This window comes from Cinclus cinclus, chromosome 7, assembly GCF_963662255.1.
Source record: "Cinclus cinclus chromosome 7, bCinCin1.1, whole genome shotgun sequence".
In the NCBI taxonomy this organism is placed as follows: domain Eukaryota; kingdom Metazoa; phylum Chordata; class Aves; order Passeriformes; family Cinclidae; genus Cinclus; species Cinclus cinclus.
Window position 1 is genome coordinate 34,871,482 of NC_085052.1, and position 18,706 is coordinate 34,890,187.

At 40.6% G+C, this 18,706-nt stretch overlaps 1 protein-coding gene across 4 annotated transcripts in view; it reads left to right on the plus strand.

Moving 5' to 3' along the window:
• CTNNA3 (catenin alpha 3) overlaps positions 1-18,706 on the plus strand; it is a 401,940-nt gene that overhangs the window by 343,907 nt on the left and 39,327 nt on the right. For all 4 annotated transcript variants that reach the window (XM_062496193.1, XM_062496191.1, XM_062496192.1 and 1 more), the window contains 2 exons: positions 5,470-5,562; positions 13,006-13,187. In XM_062496193.1, coding sequence (XP_062352177.1) covers positions 5,470-5,562; positions 13,006-13,187 — 275 coding nt within the window. The remainder of the gene's footprint in view (positions 1-5,469; positions 5,563-13,005; positions 13,188-18,706) is intronic.

Below are 18,706 nucleotides of genomic sequence, written 5' to 3' on the forward strand. Positions count from 1 at the left end.
AACTTTTTAGAGTTAAAGATGTGTTCAGAGTTTTTGTGCATCATAACTAGGTCAGTATTTCTAGGAGTAAATCTCTTTAGTTGCTGTAGGCATTATATGAGAGTGGCATACAGACAAAGTACTGCTGTGGAAGGGAAAGAGGAAGCCATGAAAACATGCATTTCCCAGCACAGAACATGTAGCTTAGGACAGAAAACAGGTGCTGAAACTCTCAGTGCCAGTTTCCTTAGCTGTGCTGTGTTCCTTAGGGTTTCCTTAGGGTTTACAGCATTTCTTAGTTTTTAAACTTCTACTCTTTATCCTATAACATCTTTTATTATTGAAAATAGTTTCATCTTTCAGTGTCAAAGGTCATCACTTAATTCTCATAATTAAATTCTTTGTTCTTCACCAAAGTTTATATTTACACTGATCTTAATGGGAATTGCAACTTTATTATCCAAAAAAGTATTTTCCAGAATTTTCTCTTTAGTAACAAGAAATGTTTAGTACCTACATTAGAAAATGAAAATGTGTGTGGACCATGGCAGGATAATGATTTTGCTATTGTTTGATGACAAATTCCTTGCCAGGGCTTGGTGACAGTACTGTTATCAAAGACAAAATTCTGCTCTTTAAATTAATCATTTGTTGTTTTTTTGATAACAGCATCCACAGTAATGTGGTATTCTAAATATACCATTTTAAGGGAACTGCCAGTAATAGATTCCAAGAATAGACATGTGATTGTCTTTAACAGAGGGGATGGTATTTACCATAGTATTGAGATGTCACAATATTGACAGATTAAGAACGCAGTATTTTAATTTGACTTTCATGATGTGGGGTTTATTGTTCTCAACACTCAGCTGCTTTTAGCAAAAACATGATAAGTACTTTAAATGACTAGATAGCAACAATTATGTGAGGCTCTTACTCAGCTAGTAAGAAAAGATAAACAATGCTTGCAGTTTCTTCTCATTCTAGTGCATCAAAACTCTTGCTCTGGCAGTGTGTCATCTGGCAGAATTAAGTGTGAGATAATGATGATGTGACTAATACACAAAAATCTCAGTCAGCAGGTAAATATTTGCAGAGCAGGATATTTTTGCATTTGTGGCACATGTAGTGTGGTTTGTTACACTGAGTGACATGCAGCCTGACAGTATGAAGTGTTCAAAATATCCACAGTAGAATAGATAATCTCTGTAAAGCCATTGTGTGCTCACTGAAGGACATAATAGACAAACTCTGATCCTCTTGGAGTGCACACAGGCATTGCTGCTGGGCTGTTGGATTTACATAGCACAAATAACTGGGTTTGCAGTAGTAAAATAGAGATGTCACTCATGAACTTAGCTTCTGTTCAGGTGTTAGCCTGCTCTGCATTTTAATATTGATCTGTGACAAAGAATGACTGGTGGGGCTGTAGACACCAAGATAAGAGAAAGCATAAGAGCATATGATGACAGTGTGAATGGCAACATTTAATGGAATGTTAGATAAGAGGAGATAGCTTCCTTTCACACCATGGTGCCTGTTTGTCCATTTACATAGTATATCTTGAGATTTTGGACCTTACTCTGCATTATGTTCTAGCAGCTGAGACCCCTTATTGGCAGGATTGATGGTTCCATGGGTTGTATGTGACCTTTACAAGCAAATGATAGCGATAAAGGTCTTTGGATAATCACTTTGAAGTAGGGTTTGCATAAAAAACTTGGTGTTGGAGAAGGTGCTGTAAGACTTAGCCAAATAAATTGTTCTACAAAGCTTGGATTAAAAACGAGATGAACCGAAAAGCCCATTTGCAACCAGTTTAGAAAAGCTGGCAGAGATATAAAGACTAGGGCCAGACCCTGGTTTTATTAATTATTCTCTTTAAAATCCTTGTAGAAAAGCAAATTAAAAGGTTTGTCATCAGAGGGTGGTTTTCATTTCATAGATGAAATGGTAATTCATATCTTGAAATCACCTGGGTGCAATACTAATGAGTTACTGTTGTGGCTTGGAGTCGAGTACCAGCAAGGTGTCAAATCCATCAGTATTAGACTTCACTGTAAATATGACTTTGAGTCCTCAGCCCAAGTCTTCAGTGGCAAGCCCTCTGAGAATGCAGATTTATTACAATCATTGTAATGTGAAGGGGAGTACATGATACTTGTGGAGCTTGTCAGCCACCATAATGGAATTGCAGCCTAGAATGGATGTGCAGGAATACACTTGAATGCATTTTTGTCAGGATCAGCAGAGGCTTTTCACAAAGGACAGGAATCTCCTGAAGCCCTGAGCTAGGGCTGGGGCAGGTGTCCTGGGCACCGTCGTGCCTTGCTCGTAGTACCAGCCTGCTCCATCCCCTTGTTTGGCGCGCAGGCTGCTCAGGCTTCATCTAGGAATGAATTCTCCTGTCTTCCAGCACCTCTGAGGGAGACTGTTCAAGAGTTCTGCTCCTGTGGCCACTGGAAACTGACTTTTTTCTGTTCAAATTTGTTTCTAAACTCCATTTACCATTGTGTTACACAAGTCTGCAGGTTGTTGCTGACCAGTCTTGTGCTTCATTTTACCCCTCAGCATTCTTCCTTACGTTTACTGGAAATTCCGTACTTTGTATGCCTCACAGTGAATTTGCCATTTATGTCTTGTATTCGTTGTGTCACTGACCACAGTACTCAAATCCCTCCTTCTTCTGTCGCTTGCAGTTGATAAGACACCTGTTAGGAGTCTTGAACCATGCTTTCAGCTTCCATCCAGGCTTCTCACTCCAGAGCTGCAGCGGTGCTGTTCTCCCTGTGCAGTTTCTGTTTATTGATGCAACGCTACTTTGTGTTGCAGGCCCTCATGTTCATACCAGTTTGACCAAGCAGTCGTCAAACATTCCTTCTCAATAGCCATGTGTTGGCACATGGAATATTCATATGAGCAGATACTGGTGTGTCTCAGGGATTTAGTAAGTAGTGGACAGGTTTGGATTGTTTTTCTGAATTCTGTGGCACCAACAATTCAGAAGGTGGCAGGTCTGGGCTTTGGTTTCTGACAGCATTGAGCCCACGAGGGGTTCAGGTGAGTAACACTTAGGGCCTGAGTCAATGTTCTGGAGAGGGAATCCCTGTGCCAGTGCAGCTGGAAGGGGATCTCTGTTCTACACGTTGCACTTTGTAAAGTGCCACATCAGATAAATAAAATGATGGTTTCATCATTGGAAAGCTTACCTGAGACTGCCATTGAGAGGTGTCTTATCCTGCTGTCCTTTTGCTGACCCCTTTGCTAATGTTTCCATGTTGAGGCTGGTAATATTTACATAGCTTGACTTCACAGAAAAACAGTATCAGTGGAATGCTAAAAAATTGTCTTGATGGGCCTAAAATAACCATTTCATAAATATATACAGTTTGTTGTGGGATAATAATGGTATAACACTCTTTAACACATTACCTAAAATTCACCTATGTATAATGTGACTGCCTTAAAGTTATTAACTGTTCTGCCCTGTCATACCACTTTGAATTCCATGTTTTATAGAAGAAAGAAACCCTGTATTGGAAGTGTGGGATTCTCAAGTGCCTCTTCACCCAGTGCTCTGGGTGCTCTGCTGCAATGAATCCAGCTTTATGATCACTGGGGGAAAAAATTCCAAACTAATTTTATTGAAACCCAAGAATTGCAATGTAGTTTTTAAAATTGTATGAATAACCCAAGTACAGATTAACTTTAAAAGGAAAATTATTTCTTTTTTTCTGTAAACTTCATCAAGGCTCTTACCTGCCTGAGGGAATCAGTGTAGTCCCGAGAAGCTGAAGTTCCTCTATTTTAATATCCTTTATGTTATTGGTCCTCTAATAAGAATGTCCCTAAATGTTTCAATTAAAGTGAGTTTGTGATTTTTTTTTAATTGCAGGAATATCTGCCACCACCAAAAATTTCATTTTGCTTTCATACTGCAGTTTTTTCCAACAACTTTTGTATGGGAACAGCCTGTGGCTACTGTGGAATTCTTACTAGGTCTAATTCCAGTATTAAAACTCAAACTTCATCACAATGTTAGTCTTTCCCTGAAAATCAGATGTTCCTTTCCCCCACTTGGGCAGTGTAGTGTTAGGCTTATCTTTGTCCCAAAAATTGATTGTCTGTTTTCTTGAGGAAGTTCAGGAGTATTTATCACCCCCAGTGTTCTATTTCTGCCAACTTGTGCCCCAACACTGAGTTATTTCTTGCAGTGTTACCTCAGAGAAATTATTATTTTTTCAGTGAGTGAAATTGTCTGTGTGCTGCTGAAACAATGGAGTGCTATTGGAGCCTTGTTTCAAGGCTGCTGCTGGTGGTTTATGTACTGGTTTTATGAACCACAGAGGTTCTGTACCACAGGACACGACTGCATGCAGGTGGATTAATTCAGGTTATTGCAGGGTCATTACCATGCCAGGAACCTAGAAGGAAAATTACAGAGCCCTGCAGTGTCCCTCTCAACAGATACTCTTTGTATGCCTTGAGAGTAAAAACTTGAAGGTGAGAATACACAGATGGATTAAAAACATTATACTTGACTTGATTGAAAATTGGGTAAAAGTAATGGCTGGATTTCTTCCTGCCTGTCTTCCACTAAGATTATCTGATAGTCCTGGTCTTGTTATGTGTCTCTTGGAATGTCAGGCTTTTGGGGGACTCAGAACATCAAGATTTCCCTCTAACTGGAACTCTAGATGTCAAGGTGGTGGTAGATCTGTCATGAGCTTTGTAGAGCTTGATTCTATATATTCTATATATTTTTGCTTCTTAAAAATGTGAATTTACTCCATAAAGGAAAATTTCTTGAGTGCCCTGTTGCATTGGCAGAACCAATATTATTTTTTAAGTTGTTTGTAATCCCAAAAAACCTTGTATGCTTCATTGTGCTGTTTTTTGCTGGGAAAAAAACCCCTTGCTTTTAATGTTTTATTTAGTGTCCTTTATAAAGTCATGTTCATTGTGGGTTTTTGCTATGTTATTTATGGTAAAATTCAGAACTTCTGCATGAAACCCCTTTTCTTTTGATAATATTTTGGCAAAAAGGAAGCAGTAAATAAATTTGAAGACCTGGATTGTACAGAAAATGTCATGTAAATGAAACAGAATCACAGAATCAAGTGGCAGTTGATGTGACTAGAAGGAACAGGCAGTGGCATATGAAATAATGCCATGCATAAAAATAGCAAATTAAGGGCACTTATTTTTTCTGGTAGTGCAGTAACTTGTGCTGCTTAATGGAAGTGATAAGTGGCACATTCATAATCCATTCTTGTCATGTTAAGGTTTCTTGTTAGACACCTTTGCTAGCAGCAGCAGCAGCAATTGAAACCCAGAGTTAAGTAAGGGCCAGAGCAGGGCTGCTTGGTGTTTGTCAGAGCTGGTCTTAGACCCAGTGCAATGTGTTTGAATAAGCACCCAGGTTCCCCAGAGGCACACAGGGTAACCCTTTGCTGCCCACACAGGGTAACCCTTTGCTCCTTTCCCCAGACCCCCGAGGAGCTGGAGGATGTGTCTGACCTGGAGGATGAGCACGATGCGCGCAGCCGTACCAGCATCCAGACCGAGGGCAAGACTGACCGGGTATGTGTGACCAGGAGATGGAGGAGCACTGGGAGCAGGGGATGTGCTGCTGGGTTGTCTTCTGCCAAGTCACCTGGCTGTTGAAGTGGTCCTACTAGCAAAACACAAGCAGTAATTTATGGATAGTTACTATCACCACCTAATAAGAAAAGATCCACTAAAGCTTTCAAAGATCACATTTTCATGCATGGTCTTCACTTCTCAGCTGAAGAAGAGTACTTCTTTAAAGGGAATGCTTTTCTTTGAAAAGAAAATCATAAATAACACATACTTGGGAGACATGGGAATGCATACTTTTTGCACAAAGCAAGAAGTGGATGCTGAAGACAGTGGCAGCTAGGGAGCTGACTGTCAGCAGTCAGAAGCACAGGTTGGTGCTGTGGGGAGATGTCTCTGGGATGTGCTTCTCCTTGTGAGGTGGAAGGGATTTTATACACAGACTGCTTAATACAGCTAAAACCCCCCAGTACTTTAACATTATAGTATGGACGTTTCTATTTTTTCCATTTCTCCCTAAAATAATACACTTACTGTGAATGTTCCTTTTTGTGGCATCTAGAGAGAGGTCATGGCTTAAAGTCTGAATGTGTAGTTTAGAAACAATTTTCCTAGATTTCAGATCCTGCTATTGAGGCCATAAATGGCAATTATACCCCAAAAGCAACAGAAAATTATAGCTTTGACTAAATTATATACATATGTGCTTAGTCTTAAGTATCATATTGACAGACACTTGCACACACTTTTTTAAAAAGATGTCTTAACAAATCTGCTACTGCAGCAGCAAACAAGAACAGCGATTTAAAGCCTCTTTGTTTGGAGTGCTATTTGATATTGATAGTTGAAGATTTATACCGAGAAGCTGTTTAGCATATGAGGAATCTGCGTAGGGAAGGTTGATGTTAAGGTTTAGGCAGTGTGTGGTTCTGTGTGGTGTAGCAGCTTTGTGTCCTGTTGGGAGGCTGTTGTGTGGAGTGTTGGCACCAGGAATGCCTGTGTTCCAGAAGTTCTTTGGCAAGATTGCAGAGCAGCCTTTTTTCCTCCTTGAGTTCTTTCTCTTGGGCATTTCAGCTGTAATAATTCAGTTTTGTTCATACATATCTGGCTCCATATTCATTCTGCATAGGAGCACTCTTGGTTCCTCTTGCTTTGTTCAGAGTGTTGTAATTTCTTCCATGTCACATCTCTCACTGCTCCAATGGAGAACTGGTGCCTTTTTTCTTTCTGTTTTTATCACAACATATAAAACCAGATGTAATGTGTGTATGCCACTCAGAATGAAGGCTACGTCTTAACTAGCAAATCCTGTTTCCCTTATGTCGGAAAACTCATGTATTATTAATCACACCTTCAGACTCTATCTCCATAACAAGAGAGTAGAGGTTAATGGTGAGATAGTAGGACTGAGATTTGACCTCATATTTATCTTCCTGACTCCTCTTGAATATGTTACTACTGCATTGATCTTTTCTCTCAGATATTTCCTATTTCTGAGATGAATATGATAGTGCCTGTGGCACCATCCCACGCTGGGGGATTCAGGGCAACTGAGGCAATGTGCTGTGAGATCTCTCTGTGCTTAAACTGGATAAAAACACCAATGGTTATTTGTAGGGTGATTTTACATCCTCAAAGGGGAGGCTCCTTAGGATCACAACAGGTACTGCACATGGATTCAAGGACTAATGCCATTTTTTCCCAGCTGGAAGGAAGCTCTTCCTCTGGTGGTTGTGTGTAATTTGTGTAGTCAGCTCTGGAGGCGTATCACAGACTAATTAATGCCATCATGAGCAGTGTAATTCCACTGAAGGAGGCAGTGGCTTGCTACTGTGACAGTCTGTATTGGAGAGAGGGGGTGACTGAGATTTTGCCCAGTTCATTTACAGCTTAGAAGGCAATGTACATGTTAATTATCAGGAAAAATTATTTTAAGTGTTTGAAGTTACTAAATTAGTGATGAGAACAGCTTATCTTAATGTCAAAGTTGCTGCTGCAGGTTAAGATGATCATCTTGAGGAAGAGGCAAAATGCTTTACCTCACAAGTTAATCCACTTAAGAGAGGCAAGAGCAGAACTCTTTCAGGCAGCCACACCCCCACATTTTTTTTCCTCAAGGTACTGCAGACAGTTTTGTAAATGCATGGACAAAAATGTCTGAGATTAAGATAATTTTTTATACAATTTTATTGCACACAGTGTTTGTGCAACAATACTGGGCTGATAAAAAGTTGATTCAGTGTCTTTTTTAAATAAGAAACTCCAGGCTAAGTAATTTCATTGTTTTATTTGTGTTGCATTTTAAATACAGCGGTCAATTATGTAGCTCTAAACTCTACTAAACTCTAAGAAGAGAGCCTGGAGCAAAGACCAAGGACAACTGTTGATACTTGGATAAAAAGTAGTTAGAAGGGAAGTTTGCCATCAGATTAATTAGCAATTTTTATTCAAGTAGCAAATACTGTACATTTAAGTTCCTACACTAAATGAAATACTGATGTATGTTAACAGGAAGCATGTGCTATTTTGTTAATAAAAAAGCCAATTTTAGATTTTTTTTTAAGTTTGATTTTTATCAAAGCCCTACACAAGCATGAAATACCGGTAAGAATTCAAGAGTAATGAAAATAACTACTGTAATTTTGAATAGTTTCTATAGATAGTAATTTTGACACTTGATGCATAGCAAGAGATTCCCTTTCAGGAGTTATGATCTGTAGAAAGCATTTGATTTTTCTTGCCAATTTTTAACCCAATTTCTGTAAAGGGAAGAAATTAAGTTACTGAAATACTCAAGGTTGTAGCAGAATATTGTGTACTTCTACAAAGTAGAGCTGGGAAGGACCTCAAGAACTCAGCTAGTCCAGCTATTTGACCCCGGGCAGAATAAATACACTTCTTGACACACACATGCATAGGATCAATTACATTGCTCTCTCTGCTTAGCTCATTACTGGAATAGATGGTTTATTGGAAAGTTTTTGTTGTTATACCTCATATGTTGTAATTAACATATTAGCAGTCATCTGCAGTGGACACAGAGAATGTGAGGTTCCTTTATTTTTTTCAATGTACTTGTAGATCCTTTTTCTATGGCCTGTCTCTTTTGGAGACTCCAGGTTGAATAACTTCAGTGACCTTGATTTACTCTTCAAAGCAGCATTTCCTTTTAGTCTCTCTGTCCTCTGGGTGCTCTGCAGCTGGCTAATGAGTCCTTGAATTTTGTGTCCAGACTATTTATATTGAAAAATGTGTGAAGCCGCCTGTGATGTGCACAGCACAAGTGTGAGGTTTGCACTATTTCCTGCTGTGTGCAGAGTTCAGATGGAGCTTTGTAGGAGGTTTGCCTTTCTGCCAAGAGCACAACCTTTTATGAACCACAAATGTGCACCCACACAATTGCCCGTGCCTGGGTCTGTCTCGGTTCTGTGTCAGTTCTGTGTGTGCTGGTGGTTTTTCTTAGGGGTAAAGCCTGTCCTTATCTCACCTGCAGCACACCCTGTGATGTTTCCAGCTCAGTTCCCAAGTTCACATTGGGGTGTAAAGCACACTCTTGCACTGCCAGTGTGCAGTGTGTACTCCTGGTTCTGTGGAAATACTGACTAGTGCCAGCATCAGGGCAGCTCCCTTCACAGCTCTTCCTGATGGGTCCCTTGGCTTGCTGTGTGGTCTAGGTAAGTGTTCTGCCAGCAGTTTTCTAACCAGTATTGCATCCACCCACTGGGGATTACACCTAGACCTTATTTATCCAGGTTATTTGTAAGGATGACATGAGATCCAGTGGCAAAGCTCTGGAGAAGCCCAAACTTAGGACATTATGCTTTTTTTTATCTATAGGCCTATGGCTCCAAGACAAAGAGAAATTGCATTTAATATGCCATAGTTGCATCATCTAAGCCAACCTTCTTAGTGAAGGCTGATAAAAATATGGCATTAAACACTTAGTTTGCTATCTCCCAATAGTTCTACCTCTTTATCCGGTTTATCCAATTATATTGCATCTAAAAATACAGCTGAACTGTCATGGCAGAACAAATGAGGCTCTCTGAACTTGTTTGAGGAATGCTGCACTTCAGCAGGCTCACTGCAATTCATGAAACTGGGGGAAGGCAGCTGGTGACAGCAGATAGGGAAGCATCAAAAGAAATACAGCTTCTTCTCCCAACTGTCAGCATCTCACACCCACACAGTTCATTTCTGGGGGCGTGGATTCATTTAGCTGTGGATGATGATATCAAACATCATCTGTCACCTCTATCCAAACTCACAAAGTTATTCCCTCAGAAGGAAAAGTAGTAGTAAAAGGTAGTGGACACATCTTACTCATTGTAGCAGAATCCCTTTTGTCTCTGTGAATTCACTTATGAACACACTGGCACTCAAACAGGAGCAGACTCAGGGAATGATGGCTCAAAGTTCATCTAGTTCCACGGCAGAGATGCCACTCATCTGCTTAGGGCTCAGATCACGTATGAATTTCACGACAGAGTTCTGCAAAGTTTGTTCAAGAAAAACAGAGGTAAAGTTCATGATTGGAACAGTTGTGAAAGAGCATGATTAAAATATATTGCTGTACTTGGAGTGATTTGCAGGGGTCCTGTTCTTTTTCACCAAATGTTCAGCTGACTGCAGCAGGAGGGCAGGAACAGACCAGAGGGCTTCTCATGGCTACTGGGGCTCTGGTGGAATGAAAGCCTCAGCTCTGAAAACAATGTAGGGACACTAGCCCATTCTTCTGGGATCTCTGCCATTATCTTATAACTACACTAATTGAGGAGCAGATTGTGTTCTTGCTTGTAAACGCTCTGAGAAGTTTCTTGTGGTCATCTGGGAAACTGGGGTTTATTTCCTTGTAACCTACAAAATTGCAGAAAAACAGTGTTTTCTTCTCTGTAGTTACATGACATATTGCAGCCTACAAAGCTGGAAATGTTAAATAATTTTCAAGAGAGATTCTTTGCTTTTGTTTGAATGAATTGTGCTCCTTTCTGTTTCCTTTCCTTCCTTCCTGGTTCCTCTAAGTGGCAGTAGTGGTGCTGGTGTGGATCTGGCCAGTCATTTGGTGTTAGGGGTCAGGAAAGAAAAAATGTATGTCAGTCTGAAATTTTAAGAGCATACTCAAAGTTTATGTGAAAGTCAAATTCTTGGAGAGCAGCTGGAGACAAAGGTAGGCAAAAGGCCACTTCTTAGGGTTGGGATGTCATTGGCCAGTAATATACCAGGGAGAGAAGAGTCAAAATCTTCACTTAGTTACCCCCCATGTGTTCTTTGATGGCCTTAAAAGTTCAGTTTCTTTGGTGGAAAACTGACTGAAGCATGGGAAGGTAACGGAAGGAAACACCTATCTCACAGGATAAGTCAGATTGCAAATGGGACAATTCAAATAACACTCCAGTTCTAAGAGTGTTAGTATATAACTGAATATATATATGAGTGTTAATATATAATATATGTGTGTGTATATATATATGTAATATATGAGTGTTAATGTATCACAAATAAGACTCCAGTTTTGGAGACTCCAGCTACCAGGGACAAGCAGCCTTCAGAACAGTTAAGTTGGGGAAATTTAAGAAAAAAATCTGTAGGAAGGAAATACCACAGATGTAACTTTTCCTCTCACCTAGTCCTAACTCTGTTATCTGCTACTGCAATAATAACATTTTGTCTTAGAAGTAGTGAAAAAAAAATTTTCTTCTGCTGGACTAAATAAACCTGCACTCATGTAATAGTCATTAAACTTAGATCTTTATTTTACAATTACTGTTTTGTTGCATATTTCCATGCAAAGTTAATCTGTGCTTAAAAGGCTCTGTATACAGTTGCTTTATTTTGTTGGACAAGGTTTTAAAGCAGTATGAGGGAAAGGAGAGAAAAGACAAGGTCAGATTTATAATTTCCTTTGCTCTTTGTTCCAGTGGATAATGTCTCATTGCACCTGAAGCTCATTATTGTTGGTAGATAGTAGGATGCTATATGTCACAGTTTTCTCATTAAAATGTCATCTTTCCTGTGGTTTCAAGATCCGGGCCTGTGATCTTGGACTCAAACCAGTGTTGAAGATGGGGATTAGGAAATATCACAGACACCCACCCATCAGCAAGCATGTACAAGATCAGAGAAGTTCTCTTCCCTCTGTAACCCATTTCAGGGATTTTAACAACATGGGAGAAGTAGCCTCAAAATGGTTGTGCTTTCTAATTCTATGACTGTAGGGTAATTCTGGCCACTAAGATGGTTCCTTCCACCCTTAGCCATTCTGTGATTCCGTGTGATTTTTGTGGCTGCAATGACAGGTACGTGCTGGGAAACCTGTAATTTTCAGTAATTTGTGTAAGGGAGCAAGCTAATCCTGTGACAGTGATTCTGGCATAAATAAAATCTCTGAAAAGGCATGGCTTGAAAAACATACACATTATGTAGAGAGCTGATTACCCATTTTATTAATTATAAACAACTGTGATGTGAAGCCATGGCCTTCACTTTCCATTTTATTGGTAGTAGATAATGTTTTCTAAACCAGAATAAGTCACAAAACATTTAACAGAGTAATGACAGTGTGTTAATAATTGCTGTGTGTAGTTGTGAGTTCCTGTGCCTGAAGGGAAGGTATGAGGTTAGAACCAGCATGGCAGCAGAGCCATAAGGACCAGCTTAGCTGCTGTCCCTGGGGCAGGAGGTGTGATGAAGGGCCAGAGCTCCATGTGGCCATGTCATACCCTAGTCCTGGCTGCTCCCTGGCCTGTTTCTGACACAGCAGGGCTGGCTGACCCATGGCTGCAGCAGCCTGGCCGTCTTGCTCATGGAGAACATTAGGCAAAAATATTTCTCTCACCATGCTACATGTTCAGGAGTTTTTGGTAATCTTATTTACATCCTGGTTTCTGATACGTTCATCTGTTCATCTTCTGCAAAGACAGAAGATGTGTATTTGAACAATTAAATCTTTTTCAGTTCTAATAATAATAATAATAATAATAATAATAATATAGAACCTTCTCAGAAGAGAGAAGCAACATACCTGAGTGTTTCAGGACAATTAACCCTTTTCATTGATTATTATTTCTTACCTGAATCAATGCTGCATTTTGTAACTTTAACATGTATCATACTTAAAACTACATAAGCTCCCTTATCCCTGAGAAATAGAAAAAATTATCAGTCATCTTTCATAAAGACTCTTTGGAATAATTTAATCTTCTTTCTCTCACTATGTTAAAATTAATGGTTTCAGGAACACCACTCTCCCCATTACACTGAGATTATTTACTTGACCCAACCCAGTGACAACATACAGATGTTGAAATTTAGAAGTGCTCAAACTCAAACAGTTGGCTCAGGCCATAATGTATTTAAACTATGTATTTATTAATGTGCAGTGGTTTTGTTTAAAAAAAGAAAATGCTCTGACATAGATGTTTTACAAATCAAATTACTCTGTTTTAGGCCAAGATGACTCAACTGCCAGAAGCTGAGAAGGAAAAGATAGCTGAGCAAGTGGCTGACTTCAAAAAAGTCAAGAGTAAGCTGGATGCAGAGATTGAAATCTGGGATGATACCAGCAATGACATAATTGTTCTGGCCAAGAGGATGTGTGTGATTATGATGGAGATGACTGATTTCACAAGGTAATGGCATAAAAAAGGTTCTTGGATACTTAGAAATGCTGGAGGCCATTGTCACACTGTTAGAGCAGCAAAGTACAGAGGTTTATAATGTCAGCTCACAGTGTCTCTGTAAAATTGAGTGGCTCAACTAATGCAGCATATCAGGTAGGAGCACTGAAGTGTTGGGGGATTTCATGTTTTGAACTATGCTCACCCCTAGTTTTTTGCCTTTGATGTCTCTTAATTTGTTAGGTAGGGTTTTTTGTGTGTGTTTTATAGCACTCCACTTCTGTTCTCAGTGAAAGGGAAAGAGTAACAAAATAATCTCGATTTTAAGCTGTAGAATTGTCTCATCTGTTGTTCTGTCTGCTTGTATCAGAGAATGCTGTCAAGCATGAAACACGCTGTACAGAGCCCAAGTGTGACAGTACACATTCAGACTCATGCATATTTTATATCCCATTATTGCTGTTGCTTTCATCAGAACTCTTGTGCTGCTAGATGTAGTTTAAAGAATGAAGAGTACCACAGCAATAGCTCTCAAAGCTGGTATTTTTTTCTGCTGCCAGTATGCGTTCAGTGATGTTCTTACAACAGGAAACAAGTTTAAGTGCATGGCAGTGCATTTTCTGCCATACTCTGAATTAAACGTTGCATAAATCTCATCAAATTGATTATAACAAAGGAAGGTGGTGGTGTTAGTGTCTGTCCTTTCTTCTTCCCCCCCCCCCCCCCCCCCTTCAGTCTAGTTAGCAGTAAAATAGTTGCTGAGAGGTGAAGCCCTAACACAGCCACTCTTGCAGGACACTTACTGCCTCATAAAAATCAGCCCTTTCGTGCAAGAGACACAGAACAATCTCTTTGTATCTTGGTGGGTGTCGGTGAGAAGGGCTGCAGCAGCTGTGACACAGCTGGGCACTGGTGCAGGCTCTTTCTGGGGAAGGCAGCTGTTGCATTTTATCACACTGGCACTTTCCACATCCACCTGCAGGTGGGAGAAGGGTAAAGACTTGCATGGAGAAGTCTGTGATCTGTTATTAAACTGGTTTTAAATATCTCCTTCAGTAAGAAGTTGTGTTTCTTCTTTAATAACAAAGTGTGGTAAAAGGAAGATTAGTATCTGAGTTATAGGTGAACTCTCATAAGCTCTTTCTCTTATTGTTGCTTATCAAAGATTGCAGTTGTATGTGCTGAGAAGCACAGCTGGCACTTCACTTGCTGCTCTGTAGAAATCTGGGAACAGATCATAGACTTGTTTAGGTTGGAAAAGATCCTTAAGTTCATTGAGTCCATCCATTAACCCAGCACTGCCATGTTGACTGCTAAACTGTGTCCCAAAGTGCCATATCCACATGATTTTGAACAGTTTCAGGGATGGTGATTCCATCACTCCCTGGATAGCCTATTCCAAAGCTGGACCGCCCTTTCAGTGGAGAGTTTTTCTTTAGTATCAAACACCCACCTCCCATGGTGCAGCTTGAAGCCCATTCTCTCATCCTGTCCCTTGTTCCCTGGGAGCAGAGCCTGAAACCCCTGGCTCTGCCCCCTCCTGTCAGGGAGTTGTGCAGAGCCAGAAGATCATTCCTGAGCCTCTTTTCTTCAGGCTGAGCCCCTTTATCCCAGCTCCCTGAGCTGCTTCAGACCCTGGCCCACCTCCTTTGCCCTTCTCTGGACACCAAGGGCATGAATATTGCAGAAGGCACAGCAAGCACCAGCTCACCTTAGGGTCTGAGCTCTCTACTCTGTAACTCCCAAGTTCTTGAGCATGGAAGAGATAAAAGATCCTGACATTTTGTATTTGTTACATCAGAAGCTACTCGGACAAATAGTAAATTTATGTATTTGAGTTGCTCATTACATAAGCTAATTGCTGTTGTTCTTCATATGGCATTGCCTTGCATTCATTGTTATTTAATCTCAATGATTTCAGTAGTTTTCAGAGTTTTGAGTTTTTTGCTCTGCCTTCTGTAGATGTAAAAATGCCCTGACCTGCTATAGCAGTTTTAAAACTATTTTAGTGGAAATATTCTAATTTTTCTCCTGATAGGCTAAAAATGTACAAGAAAAATCCCAGGACTGCATTGGTTTGTTCTGTTTTTCCCTAAGCTTAATGTGTAAATGGAGCAGGATTTTTGTTTCCCATTGCCAAAGCAGACCTACAGTTAAAACCATACTTGCCAATAAACATGCCAAGTCCCTTTTGCTCATGTAAGGGAATGTGTTTCTAATTCAAGCAGTGCTTTGGATCGCAACACTGGAACTTGTAATTCCTGTTGAGAAAGGAGCAAGGAAGGGTCAGTGGTTTAGGCATAAAGGGAGCTCTGCTGGGAGGTTTTTGCAAATAGTCTTGCTGTTTGAGTCCTGTGCACCAGGAAAAGTTCTTTCAAACACAGAACTGCAGGATGTCTCTGTGCAGGATTTTCACAGCACTTTGATGATAGGAGAGGTATCACCAGGGCTCAGGTAAGACTGGGATACCAGGTAGAGCTTGCTGCAGTGTCAGAGGTGATTTTGTAGATGCATCGCAGAGAGACCAGTGCTGCTAATTGACCTGGCTGGGCTCTTCTGCAGCCTGTCCTGACAGCACGCAGCTATGGGTTCAGAATTCAACAGTGCCTGTTGAAGGCTCTGGGACCATCCCTCTCGCTTCTCTGTGGTGTAAACAGTAAACAAGAATTGCTGGGCTTTTACCCCTTACCCATTCTGTAAGTTGTTAGATTCCAGCTGGGAATGAACACTTTCTCCAGACAAAAGAGTGCAGCTCTCAGCAAGCTGCTCAGAAAGTGTCTCATATTTGTTCTTGCTACTTGACATTTGTTTCTAAAATGGCACCAATATTGGAGTTAATATGAGAAACATAGTGAAAATAGCAAAACAAATTAACAAGACTAGAAAAAAAAATCTAGCAAAGTCATTCTGCAAAACCTGTCCCTTTTATCCTTGTAATAAGACTAAATGCAGTTCCCTAGTACTTCAAGGATTTCAGCTTGGCTAAACTTTCCTCTCTGTAGTACTGCTGGTTACTACCAGGCGCAGCTGCCTCGTGGAGCAGGGCTCCTCACCTGGTAGTAGCCATAGTCCTCAGCCCAATTCATCTGGGCTTCCAGTCTTTGCTTGGGAAAGCAAAATTGGCAGTTCTGAGGTACTGGACTTAAAGAGACCAAAACACACATAGATGACAAAGAGGACAGAAGAGGGTTCCATTCCTAGTCAAGGCCTTCCATGAAACTCCTCACCAAACCTCACTATTGGATTTACTTTCCCTGGTGTCCCTTCCCACTTCAGCATTACTTATGATCCTCCTATTTCCCATCGAGCAACCAGATGCTTTTGAAATTCTGTGTAGCTTTTTCATTGCACCCTGAAATCTGATGCCTTCCTTGCCTTTTTCTGGCCCTTCTAGCCCTCAGATTTGTATCAGCTCCTCTCATCCATGTGGAAATCCTATGTCCCAGCTCTCCACAGTCTTGTCCCTGTCACCAGCCTGCTTTGTCAGAGCCCCAAAAGGTAATGGTACCTTTATTACTCACCCCCTGAACTGAGTGTCATTGCAGTCACAGTTCAGCTTGAGACACGTGTTAGAATTTGCCCTGTCCCGCCCTTCCCTGTTTATCTCAGGGCATTCAGTGCTCAGCACTGTTCCATTAATCAGTCTGGGATGCTTTTGAAAGTCCATAGCTACTGTGTTTGTGCCAGAAGTTGTATATGAGAACAAAAAACTTCTGCTTCAAATTATTTCATCATAAACCACTTAAACATTAAAGGTTGTAGAAGTTTTGTCATCAGAGGTGCTTTCCAGCTGAGTTATCAGAAGGGACAGTTATTTTGAAGATAACTTTGGGCAAAGCAGGTGAACCTGTCCTTTGGGTTCTGTGTTAGAAGCAGCTTCTACTTGTGTTACTTACGTGGAGACGTTCTTTAGGGTAAATGAGTTTCCTGAGCAAAAACGGCTCAGCTATGTGTGCACACTTGATGTGTTTTATCATCCCTGCCTTGTGGAGCAGAGCCAGTAGGGTTTCCTCATTCCAGCAGGGTAGATTAAGTGGGTACATTTTGCTGGTAAAATGAGCAGCAGCATTGCATGGGCTGCAGTGCTGCTGGAGGGATTGCAGTGGTCGAGGGTCCTGCTGCCCTGCCAGCACTGGCTTTGGGCAGCTGTTGCTCTCAAATAAACGTGGGCTCTCTGGTCTGTGATGGATCCTTGAGGGGTGTCACATTAAACCATCAGTTGATACTGCTCCTTCTGCCTGGATGTCACAGAGCTTCTAATATTTATGGAAATGTGTCAGGATTTTGAAGGCAGAAATCCAGTATCTATGTCCTCCTGCCCATCCCAAAAGCTTGTGACTGAGTCTGAATTTCATTACACTACTACTGTGTCTTTATTGATGATATTTGCCTAGAATGTGATATTTCATATGATACTTTGGTGGATGCTTCTGCCACTTTTATAGTAGAAATAATTTCAGAAGATTCTTAAATATATACACCAGCAAATATTTAATGTGATTTTGCAGTTACCAGTCAATATAGTTCTAATAATTAAATGCTAATTATTCATACTTCAATAGTAAAATTTAAAAAAATTATAAAATCCTAATATGTTACTTAACGTTAGTCCAAGTATTTATATATCCAATTTGCCTACAAGCTAAGTGGATTTGTTTTCCTGAAGTAGGCACAATTACCATCAATAGTAGTATTATTACACAAACACAGCAGATCATGAATGCACAATCAGATTTTGATCCTTCTGTTGGGGATTAAGCAGTCAGAATTGCCTCAGTGCCACAGGTTCTGCTGGTGGCAGTGTGCAGCTGCAGAGGATGTGGGGGATCAGAGGCACACACGCCCCCCGCACGTGGCTGCTCTTTGCACATTAACAAAGCACATTAAATACTTGCAAGCCAATGCAGTGAACAGCTAACGGCCAAAATGGGCACAACATTTGGTCCTTTCCTCTGCAGCATTTCTGTGGCAAAGTGCAGCTGCAGCCAGGAAACGGGTTTTGCTGTTACTCATAACTGGAGTAGAGATACTAAAGGGAAAGGATAAACTGGAGCTGCCTGTCAGCATCACAGTAGGAAGAGGACAGGCCTGTGTGCAACAGCTTTGTTTTTGCAGGCTTCTGTTTTTTTGTGTCACCTGTTGTTCCTTAACCACAACTGTTTTAGGCACCTCTGTCCTGTGCCTTTGCCGCCAAAGCCAAACACACGTTTACTCTCATCTCTGAGTGCTGACTGCAGGCAGCACATGAGGTTCACAATGCTCTGGTACACCCAGCAGAGACTTCTGAGTCCCTGAAATTATTCTTGGTATGTCTAGGAAAATAAAAGCTCTTAAGCAAATGTCCGGACAGAAAGAGGTTCTGTTATTATTTCTTTCTTCCTTCTCCCAGTGACATAATTACATTGTGGATTTTTTTCTATATTATAAGCACGTGTAATAATTTCACGGTTTGTCTGTTGCCTTTTTCCTTGGAAGGGTGAGACATTCACAGTTTGTTCTTTCATTTAAAAACTGTTTTTAAAAAAGGTACT